Below are 11,625 nucleotides of genomic sequence, written 5' to 3'. Positions count from 1 at the left end.
GGAGTTTCTTCAAATCATTTATTACTCTCAAAATGTTCTACTTGCTGCTGAACTGATGCCGAACTGTGTGTTTGTGCCGAGTGGACAGCAGACACCATCAAAAGTTCATAACGGAGCGTGCGCTCTACCCTGATTGGTGGCTTTCTGCGAGCTTGACCAGTAAATGGAAATACTTCAGTAAAGTACAAATATGTGGAAAAAGCTGCTTATGTACAGTAACAAATGACATGTACTCTCTTACTGTCCACCACTGTGTGTTATTCATTTTGTGTCATTCACTGAATACAAATGATGACTATAAATGATGAATATAAAACATGATGACACAACAGATGGATCATCATGATGTCAAAATTTGTCCATCAGTGTATTTTCTTTGCCACGTTTCTATTGGGGAAATAGGTAGAGGACACCCTGCATGGAATGCCAACTCATTACAGGGCACCAGAGTACACCATATATAGTTATGTCACTCTTCAGACTGAGGGAAGAAACCAGGGGAAACCTCCTGAGCAGATGGCACTGGTCGGTGTTGAATCCCCAACCCAGGATGTGTGAGGAAATGTGTTCATACATTACACACTTCGTTCACCCATTTCAAAACTCTTGCTTGTCTGAGGCTGTGTTTAAACTATACAGAAAAATGAGACACGGAAATTCCTACCAGTTTAAGGCCAAAAGAATCATGTCAAAATCAAAGTCAAATCAAGTCATGTCAAACTTTGGCAATAAGTTGAATTTGGGAGCTTTTTTGTAGCCATGATTCTGTCCTCCAAACACAGAAGTAAAGCAACTTAACTAGATTAATCATTTCAGCTCAATTCATTATATTTGTGATCCCTTTCTAAACTCTATTCAAGACTGAGAACAGTTCAGAACAGTCATATCCATTGTACTTGGGATAATCACAGACTAGGATAACAAATCCAAGGAGAAAGCATCATACAAATCAAAAAATATATTCTGCAGCCTTTTATCTGTAGGTAAAACTGATCACGGTTTGGTTTCACTCCTGAGCACACCGCTGTTGGATAAATCCTAACATTACAGAAATGACCGTTAGCATTTCACTATACTCTGCTATGCATCTTCCAAATAAACACTATCACCCAAATACAAACACCACCCCCGGAGGTCATACATCATACATAAAGCGAAATTGAAATCTTGAATTTATTTGCTTTAAGACAGCATTTTAAAACCTAACCTTGCTTACACAGTCCAGCCTTCATATCAAAACAAGAGGGACAGGGCAAAAAAAAAATGAATAGCATGAAAAAGAAAAAAAGGCTTCAACCTTTTAATCTTTGTATATAAATAAATTGGTAGTTTTTTAGTAAACTTCTGAGAGGATGGCCTTTCCACAAAATGTCACTATTTACACATCAAACTCTGCTCATCATCCATTTATTAACTATACAGTATGGAAAGAAATTAGGCATAACTTAGTCATTGTTAAAAAAAGGCATTCCCTCTTGCTCTGCTTTATATATTATAACTATTCAAACGCAGTATATTTCATTACACAGAAAAGGACAAATTAAAAAGAAAAAGTTTTCAAATCAAACCAACCAACCCACCCAAAGTGTAGTGATACAGTTTACCTTTTTAAAAAGGCGAGATGAAACTAACTAAATGTAGTAATGTGCATTTAAAAATGAAAAAAAAAAAAAAAATTGTGAAGGAAAAAATTAAAGCCAAACTATATTTTGCATAACCGAAGAATTCTGCACAACCAGTTTATCAAATTATATCTGTCATGAGGTGCACATCAAATTTCATCTTAATTAACCTGAACTGATGATAGCATTTTGGATATTTTGTAGACTATTTTTGGATAATGCCCCATTACAATCTCAGAAGAGTACAGCATGTACCACCACAACTACATCTTAAATGACTAATGTAAAGCCAGTCCTGTTGGTAGGCAATAAACCTGCAATATACATTTTATTAATCAAATAATTCTGCAAAACCTTAAGCTGCACATCGAACCACCTTTAAAACATTCTTTGTGAATTTACGACCAAGAACCGTTAAAATATTCTTTGACAAAATAGTGAGGTGGTCTGTTGTATTTGGAAACCAAAATAGAAGAGCAACAGTGTGCAGAGTTTGGCGATACTCAGCTCTATGCAATTTGATTGCATTCTTACCTTGGCATTGTGACTAACATCCATTCAGGTCTATACCAAATAAAGCTCAAGCCTGGTTTAAAATGATCTAAAGCTGTTTCAGCAAAATGAGGTCTATATGAAATTTCTTTAAAGCTGAGTAAGAAAGAAAAAATTAGGAAGTTCATGGAAATGCTTTGAGATTTCTAGACTTAAGAGCCACAGCAAGTCCAAGTGGCAATGGAGGGAGCCTTGCACCAACACCTCGGCGTGATGAAAATTCAGGTCTGGAGCGGATACTCCTCTTTACTGAACGGCAGTGTGGATCCGGGTTTCACCCATGACAGTCCTGACACCTGAAGCCCTTTCGGCTGATCTTCAGGTCGTCTCTATGGCGACAAGGAAATAAGTATTAGGTGCACGGATTTTAGCTTGTGATTCAGAAGACTAACGCTTTATAAACATGCACGTCCAAGAACAATAATATTTTCAAATGGTTATACGCCGATAAGGCATTACATTATGAACACCTGCTTAATATTGTGTTGGTTCCCTGTTTGCTGCCAAAACGCTTCTGACCCCTTGAGCATTAACAGTATCTTCAGCAGTTTGAGCTACAGGAGCTCGCAGCCTTCGCTCACCACATGCATTATTGAGCCTCGGCCGCCCGTGACCTTGTCGCTGGTTCGCCACTGTTCCTTCATTAGACCACTTTTGATAGATACTGACCACTGCAGACCAGGAACACAGCACAAGAGCTGCAGTTTTGGAGATGCTCTGACCCAGTCGTCTAGACGTCACAATCTGGCCGTCGTCAAACTTCCTCAAATACTTACGCTTGTCCATTTTTCCTGCTTCTAACACGTCAACTTTGAGGACAAAATGTTCACTTTCTGCTTAATAAATATATCCCACCCACTAACAGGTGCCATGATGAAGAGATAATTAGTGTTAATCACTTTACCGCTCATAATGTTATGTCAATGTTATGCCTGGTTGGTGAATACAAATGATATGAGGACAAATTGGTTTCCTTCAGATTTAATGTTGTATTTAGTGTTAAAAAGATGTACATTATCTGATGCTTTTCTGCTAACTATAGTTGTACAGAATGGTTATTCAATTTTCCTCACACCAGTCTATGGTAGATGGCTCCACTCAATTCAGTTTTTTGTATAGGACCTTTAACAATGGATATCATCCGAAAGCAGCTTTTTAGAGGTCAATAGCTTATGAGATTTAATTTTATACATTAGTGCCTATAAATTGTTGTCCCTATACATTTATCCCAAATAAGCGAGCGAGTGGCAACAATGGCAGGGAAAAACACTGATGGAAAAAAAGGAAGTAACCAGTCTTAAAATGTTACTTTCACATCCTCATCTGGGTGGCACTAAATGTCCATACATTATAGTTAAAATTTTTGAGGAGTGCAGTTCAGAGATCAGTGCTTCAATGTAGAACTGTTAATGCAAATTGTAGTCCTAAGATGGTAAGCGTAAGCATAGTACACAAACATGGACAGGTAAAAGGTAACCAAGAAGTCAGTTTAACTCGAGTCCATCACTCACTTTGTGTGTGAACATCTTCTCTTTTGCTTCGTCGTGCACAGCTGGATTCCATGGAGAGAAGCTGGGTAGAAGAAACATCAGGGAGAAATGGAGCAATTACAGAGAAGTTTCTAAATTCTGATCTAGTTTTTAAATCATTTTTTCATTATTATGTGCACTAAACATGTTGGTGATCAACACATACACTTATAGCCACTTTAGTCACAAAAAACAACAAAAAAAAAACATAACCTTCCACTCTTGCCATTCCATGAGGCCTACTTGCCTTATTGCATAAGGATCATCAATCTTAGGCTGGTCGAAAAGGTGGCTGTTGCATAGTTTCACGCTGTCTACCACTTTACTTTTGAAGAGCTGAATATCCTTGTCATATCTAGATCACAAGAATAAGAATTGTGTGGCGTCAGATCTTTGTTCTGCACAAAGAGCACTGCAGAACCCTTACATAAACACCAACAACACTTTACATACATGCAGGTTATTACTTTTTTTAAATTTGTTTTTTTTTACATTTTCAGCCAGGGGTTCATCCCCTTGACCATGTTAAGACCAGACAATTGGGCACAAGCAGGAATACTGAATCAGCATATAGTCAAAGTATTTTTAAATTTGTTCACTACAGTAAAATCAAGTGCATCCACACACACACACTTACAATACAGCTGCCTCAGGGTTGAATGGTTCTGTAGTGTTAATCTTGTAAAAGACAGTCCGTGCGTACATCAGCACCTGCCAGATGTGGTTATGGTTCCGCCTGCAAAATAAAAGAGAGCCTCATTTAAAAGCACATTTATTTATAAAAACAAGGAGTTTTTTGTAAAAAAAAAAAAAAAAACCTAAAATATTTAAGGAATATAATATACATTTTTCACTTAATAACAACAACAACAACATAATTACTATTATACTATTATTCTAGTCTCAGCGAGTCAAACTTTTGCTTGTTTTTTTTTTTTTTTTTTTTTTTTTTTTTTTTAGACTTTACCCTCACCATTCATTTCTGCTGTATTTATTAAATAATTAGGGTGCCTTGTCACTGTTTTTTTTTTCTTCAGCCCACCCTGTGCTTGTTTGATATGTCAGAAAAATGCTCGCAAATCATGGGCTGAATAACCAGAAGAATTAGACTGCATAAAAGGGCAATCTTTCAAGGCTTACTTATTATGTACAAACGTACATCACTGGAACAAAAAGACTGAGAAACACTCACCTCCACTTGGTGAAAGCTCTTCTCACATCCAGCTCTCCAGAAACAGGATCCACTAGTGGGTGAAACACTGGGATATCGAACACCACTTTCTGCCAACCACAAGCGCAGTCACACACACGGTTAAAGCGCTGCCTGAATGCAGCTTGTTTTAAACACCCTATACCTCTACAGTCTACAGCTAAACAGCAAATGAAGCCTCAAGACAAACCAGAAGGAACTGCTCTTTACACTTTAGTGAGACTCTGCCTGCTTCCAGGCATAAACAACGTGGCTGTGGGGTAAAATCGGTGCATGGGTGTACATCTGTGCAGTACTCACGGGACACTCTCCATCAGGATAGTTATCGGGAATATACACAGTGAATTTAAAGACACCGTCCTGGTACAAGCCGTGCCTAATGAAAATTACACCGAACCACACTGCAAGCAGAAAAATAAAAATGAAGTCAGATTGGTGTCTATGATCTCAAGAAGTTAATCAGCTCACATGATTTCATTTATCTAATAAATAAATATAGATAAGTTAATGCAGGTTATGGAGACATGATGCCATTGATAGCATGGTCACAAACAGGACTTGCTTTATTATTATTATTATTTATTTTTTAAACATCTTATTTCACAAAGCAAGAATTCAACATTTCATTACTTACTCAGGGCTGATCTGTAAGAGGGCTGAACGTAGATGCCTGGAAGCTTCTGCTTTATCACCAGCGTGCTAAAAAATAAAAAAATAAAAAGGTGTTTGAGCTTTTTGTAGAATCTGGTACTTTTAAAATTAAGATTTGTACACAGTTTTTTCTTCTTTGCATTTGACTTTTTTTTTTAGATTTTCTGGAATTAATGCTCTCGGAAAGAATTTTGAATGCTCCCATTAAAACAACAAAACTTTCTTTCATCTTCTCCCATTAGGGGTCGCCACAGCGGACCATCCGCATGTTTGATTTGGCACGTTTTACGCTGGATGCCTTTCCTAATGCAATTCCCCTCCCCATTTATCCGGGCTTGGGACCGGCACTAAGGCTTGTGCAACCCTAATGGCTGGGGTTGGTTCCCTGACCGGGGATCGAACCCGAGCCGCATCGGTGAGAGCACCGCATCCTAACCACTAGACCACCAGGGAACCCCCTATTAAAACAACAAAAATAAATAAAATATGCTGAAGCAGCAAGTTAAAAATCAAACATACTGTAGGTAATTCATGAGTTACGCCTGAACTGCCTATAATACCCAATTACATACTATAGTACAGTGACATAAGTTACAACACTTGTGAATTAATAAATTTTACCGGATCACAATAGCTAAACACACATTACTGTATAAACCTACTGCACGACCACATGATTAAAGTTAAAAATAGTTAAAGATCTACGGTGCTCGAGAAACCTTAAAATGAAGCTGGGCAGTTTAGCTGACTTTGGAGCTCTATTTCTAGTTAAAACTTAAAATTTTCCCAAGGTCAGAGACTTTGCTTATTTAATTAAATATTTTTTGAAGGATTAGTTTTTTTTTTGGGTTTAAAATACATGGTGAACCTTTAATCAATTTATAAAACAAAAAAAAAAAAAAAAAAAAAAAAAAAAGCACGTTTCAGAAATAAGTCATTTCAATCTTAATATTGTTCATTAACAAATTACAAATCGTGAATGGAATGCATTATTAAACCCTCTAACTGACTAAAGAATCTGCACTTAATTAAAACGGTACGTACAACTCGGCGAGAAGGGAATACTCCAGGTAAAACGGTCCATAGGAGGCGTGTGTGCCGTTGGCCTGCGTCGCTGTTGCAGGTAAGGATGCTTTAGTGACTGGAACTGCATTCTTGGGTATAGAGGGGAGCTGCTTCTTTCCAAAGGGAGGACGAGCAGGACTTGCTTTCTGCTCGCCGGCACCACCCTGCTCCTCACCCTCAGATCTCTAAACAAACAAAACAGTAGAGACAAGGACTAGTTTAGAAACTGCTATAGTTCATAAAGTCATACATTTTCCCCAAACAATTATTTTAATCTGCATTCTCCTGGAAAGTGCGATCGTTAAAGAGTAATTTCTCTAATAAGTAGCAGAAAAGTATCAGATAGCTGTAACCACGGCTTCTAATAATCACTCACACTGGGTCCAGTAAAACATTAAGCTCTCACTTACCAACTCTAGCAGATTATGAGTTCAAAGTCCTAAAAATCTGACCGTTGACATATTCACTTTTGAAATGTGTCACATGAAAGTGTCTGAAATGAAAGAACGGGACAGAATCGAGGTCTCATCTTACCTTACGGCTGACGTTCATCGACATGCTCCAGAATGCGCTCATTACTCATTGGGCAAGTTCAGGGGGTTGTGCTTTTATGCCTCTCATACAAGATTCACTGAAAGAAAGTAAGAACCAGGATGAGCAATGGTGCTTTTTATACAACTTGAGAGATTCATTCAACACTAGTGTAAAAACCAGTGAGCATTCACTGACCACCATCTTTCTGCACGATGAATAACAGACCGTGATTTTTACAAACAACCAAATCAACGGCCACAATCTTACCGCACAACCAATAACAGACAGTCTTCTTTACAAAACAATCACAGGCCACTATCGTTCCACACAACCAATAACAGGCTGCCGTCTTTACAAACAACCAATCACAGGCCACTACCGCTTTTCCCACATTCATACTTCTAATCTCTTTAATTTCTACAAGCACGAAAATTGCATTACATCAACAGTTTACAGCAGGGCTACAGGGCTTGCAATCCTTTTTACGTGTGGAACACCGTTAAAATCTAAGTTTCCAAAAGTGGCAGATCACAACTTCGCCTCGCACTTGAAAAACCATATTCCATAATAATAATAATAATAATAATAATAATAATAATAATAATAAAAGAACCCATTAGAAACTAATGAGTTAGCGTAGTGTCATTGAGGCTACTCACTCAGTACCGGAAATAAGATTTGTTTTGCGTATGCATGAAAATGCTATAATCAAGAAATCAATAGTGTTAGCGATAACCGCTATGGATTCAAGATATTTACTTTGTCACAAACATTTATTTGCAGGATATAACTTGCAGTGAAATGAAATTAAAGTGAAATATGAATCCATAGAGTAAAAAAGTTAACCACTTCCTGGTTAGCGGCTAATGCTAGCGCTAATGAGTCTTTAGCATTTTATGTCTAGCTTAAAAAAATACCACATATTGAGGGAGTGAATGAATGAAGGATGGAAGGAATGAAGACATTTGGTGAAGTCTGCTAAAATAAGAAAAGTAGAAAAAAAAAATTTAATATTAAATGTAAAATCACCCCCCCCCCCCAAATGGAGTCTAACAAATGTAAACTAATAAAAGATTTTCCCCATTTATTTATTTAATTTAAGCCAATTTAATTGATTGCGCAATGTAATGAATATAATAAGTGTATTGCATTCGTTAGATTTATTATATTTTTTATAAAATATTTTATATATTATTTAACCAAGCAAAATGTAAACTGTTCAAATGTTGTTTCCAAATATTAATGAACTGCATTTATAAAAAAAAAAAAAATTACAAGCAATTTTAGGTTTTGCCTTTCTTCCTCCTAACCGAACCGTGACCACGGATTGTGTGTACCGTTACACCGCTAGTCACCATGCATGCGGTCAAACGCGTGCGAGCTACTGCACAACTCCAGCGAGCCGTGTGACTCCACTTACTAATGCAAATCAGCTTTTTCCCCAAATGACGATTAAGTCGAAATACCGTTCCACCTTTGTCTGATGATCGTTTGGAAATCAGCTTGAACCACAGGGTTTCTGCAGGTTACACACAGTCAAATTTAAGACTTTTTAAGACCATAAAGAATGAGAGTTAAGACTTAGATCACAACATTAAAAACACACACAAATGCATTGTAAGCAAAACAAATGCATTGTACTTCCCCATAGCGGAAATTTTTTATTTGATTTATGTTTGTGGTGCAATTCAAGATTCGTGCCAACAACAGAAGCTGATTGGCTGTTGCATGTTGGTATCATTTGTAGTCTTGATACAGTGAAGAAATAACTACACCATCAAATAAACAAACTTAATGCTCTGGTTTTTGTTTAAGACCTAGAACAAAGAATTTAAATTAAATAACTTTATTATTTTACACTTAAGACCCCGCAGAATCCCTGCTGCCAGCAGCTACTGTATACGGTCTATACAACCCTGGCAGACTCCATTCAGTGCAAGTCATCACAGTATGGTAGTAACCATAAGTGTATTTATTGTGCCATGCGGTTATGCGGGGTACGCATGCATAGTGAATATAGATTTTTTTTTAAATTTATTTTAATGTAGGTTTTTGACTTGGGCAACTCACACACAGAATAATTGTGAGCACCCATAGTGTTTGTGTAAACCTTATTCTATTTACAGAAATTATGTCCTCACACCTTTTTTCATCCAAAATTAAATGATCATTCAACAAATATGCAAAGGAGTTTAGAAGACATTTGTTCCATGCTCCAGCTATTTTGAACAGTTGCTCATACTGAACTGAGCAGTCCAGCCAATTCATCTGAGAACACAATGTGCAACCTGATGCTGAATGACAGCTGGTTACTATCCAATGTTCTCAGTCTCTTTTTAAAGAAATCTAACTGAGAAGAACATTGCTGAAGAACAGGACTGACATGAAGAGGAACATAACCGGATTTGAGGTTGCTGATTAAGTGAACAGGATTGGCAGAGCACTGTGTGTGTGTGTGTGTGTGTGTGTGTAATTAATATTATATATTTATTACACACACACACACACACACACACACACACACACACACACACAGACATTGCATACCTAAAAATATATATTTTTTATAAATTTAATAAATAAATGAATTGTTTAATTAAAATACACAACAAAAAGCAGTCCAATAGTGAATGAACCAGGAGCATATGCACTAATCAGCTACCTTGACTTAACGAGTCTCAGCTAGCTCGATACTATTAGCTATGCTAGCTGTGGTTCTACGAAAGGCGTGAAGACTTACTTGACTGACAGACAGACAGACAGACAGACAGCTCTGTCACTCTTCCACCTTTCTCCAACATATATCATTTACTCACATTCACGCTAGTACTATCTCTACCCATCTAGCTTCATATCAATAAATCTGAGAGGCAGGCATTTTTTCCTACCCGTATTCCCATTAAAACCCCGCCTTCTCCTCTATGATTAGCTGAAATTTCCGCTCACAGGATGTCCGTCAAATTCTGACCAATCCCCGCCTAAGAATCCGTCTGTTCCGAATACAGGTGCACAAAAGCAAATCCACCCAAATACATAACTAAACGTCGCAGAACCTTGATTAGAGGCGGGACTACGTTACCATAAAACAACGCAATTGGCTGAGCGGATGAACCCAAGTTAAAGCCCGGAATATGATTGGTCAGAAACTTGTCAATCGTTATGGACGGAAACAACTCTAGGCTGTAGTTAACGATTCGAAGATATACTGTTTATTTTCTAATTCATTAATAATAAATACACCTGAATATGGCTCGGTATAAGAATTGATCACCACAAAGATGCAAATAAAACCCGGCCAATGTAATTTTATTTTTCAGATTCCGTATCGTTAACAATGCTAACGCTGTATTATTTTCATTTCTCCGTAAGAGGTTTTTATTAACCATCTATATTATCATCCATCCTTCACAGTTCTAACTGTATACCAAGTTTAGTTTTTAATCTCCGTTTCAATAAAAGAAACAATCGATTTCTTACCATCCTAAACTCCCGGGCGAGCAGACATTTTTAAAGCACTTTATAGCTATTTGAGGTATTTTCTGACTGACGGATACCAGCAGCTCTACTTTTATCCTATTGGTTAATACACAACCAGGAGGAAATGTATTGGTCCTGTTCCCCTTCAATCATTTAATAAATCCCAGAGAGCATTCTGATTGGCTGATGGGTGTGAAGGCGGGATTTAAGCTGTCTATGTCTTTGCACTTGACACATTTAATTGACCCAGTTGTATTATTATTATTATTATTATTATTATTATTATTATTATTAATAACAAATCAAAAGAATTCCAACATCATCCTAAATTATACTATTATATTATATTGTATTATATTATATACATTTTACACGTTTTCTGACTTTCAAATATGCTTTCAAATTATTAAAACAAAATGATCTTTTCTTCTCTTATTTTAGCTGTTGCCTTCAGTATGTTTAGTATATCATATAAAAGTATTATTAATTATTATTTTGCATAGTGCAATAATTTAGTTTTAGTTTAAGTTCATTATATTAGATTATATAGCATATTTATATATTATATATTAGTATATTATACTTATATGTGTTATGTATATTTTACCTAAGAAGCTGCATGTCATGTGCCTTCAATTAGTTTTAATCAGTAGACCAAGTATACCTTAAAAACTTACTTATATTTACAGTACAAAGTACAGTACAAAGGATCTATCCATGATAATACCACTAGGGATAAAGACAAGTTTAATATTTTTATATCTGTTCATTACGAAATATTGACTATATTCAACAATTCTCTTTCTTATTTAATTTAAATAAAGGTAATAAAAAGTAATTAAAACCAGAAAACAATCTGCTGAAGCACATAAGAATACTGTAAGAAATGATACTGTAAGACTTAAAAAAATAAATAATTTTACATCCAATTAAGCAGTAAACATCTTTGAAAAGATTAACAGCAGAACTCTTACGTGAATCGGAG

General features: G+C 36.4%; 1 protein-coding gene across 3 annotated transcripts; it reads right to left on the bottom strand.

Annotated features, from left to right (window-relative positions):
• Nucleotides 1–1,159: 1,159 nt before the first annotated feature.
• LOC124380121 (akt interacting protein) lies at nt 1,160–10,769 on the bottom strand. Of its 3 annotated transcripts, XM_046840889.1 has the most exons (11): nt 10,641–10,728; nt 8,584–8,682; nt 7,164–7,260; nt 6,609–6,814; nt 5,548–5,612; nt 5,214–5,314; nt 4,896–4,984; nt 4,341–4,439; nt 3,951–4,058; nt 3,686–3,746; nt 1,160–2,503 (listed from the first exon to the last, which is right to left on the bottom strand). In XM_046840889.1, exons 3-11 carry the CDS (start codon nt 7,203–7,205, stop codon nt 2,396–2,398), a joined length of 879 nt encoding a protein of 292 aa, XP_046696845.1. In that variant the 5' UTR covers nt 7,206–7,260; nt 8,584–8,682; nt 10,641–10,728; the 3' UTR covers nt 1,160–2,395. The 3 variants fall into 3 exon arrangements, with proteins under 3 accessions (XP_046696845.1, XP_046696844.1, XP_046696846.1); XM_046840888.1 differs by lacking the exon at nt 8,584–8,682 and having other exon boundaries at nt 10,641–10,769; XM_046840890.1 differs by lacking the exons at nt 8,584–8,682; nt 10,641–10,728 and adding an exon at nt 9,904–10,051.
• Nucleotides 10,770–11,625: the final 856 nt, after the last annotated feature.

Source organism: Silurus meridionalis, chromosome 26 (genome assembly GCF_014805685.1).
Source record: "Silurus meridionalis isolate SWU-2019-XX chromosome 26, ASM1480568v1, whole genome shotgun sequence".
NCBI lineage: Eukaryota > Metazoa > Chordata > Actinopteri > Siluriformes > Siluridae > Silurus > Silurus meridionalis.
Note: the sequence above shows the minus strand (reverse complement) of the source record. Positions and strands in the feature narration are given on the sequence as shown.

Excerpts from the sequence above, each read along its gene's own strand:
- LOC124380121 (XM_046840888.1), bottom strand. The coding sequence starts at position 7,205 with ATGAGCGCATTCTGGAGCATGTCGATGAACGTCAGCCGTAAG. Across the intron at positions 4,059-4,340 it reads AACCCTGAGGCAGCTGTATT|ATATGACAAGGATATTCAGC; the intron begins GTAAGTGTGTGT and ends CTTGTGATCTAG. Across the intron at positions 2,504-3,685 it reads AGAAGATGTTCACACACAAA|AGACGACCTGAAGATCAGCC; the intron begins GTGAGTGATGGA and ends TTGTCGCCATAG.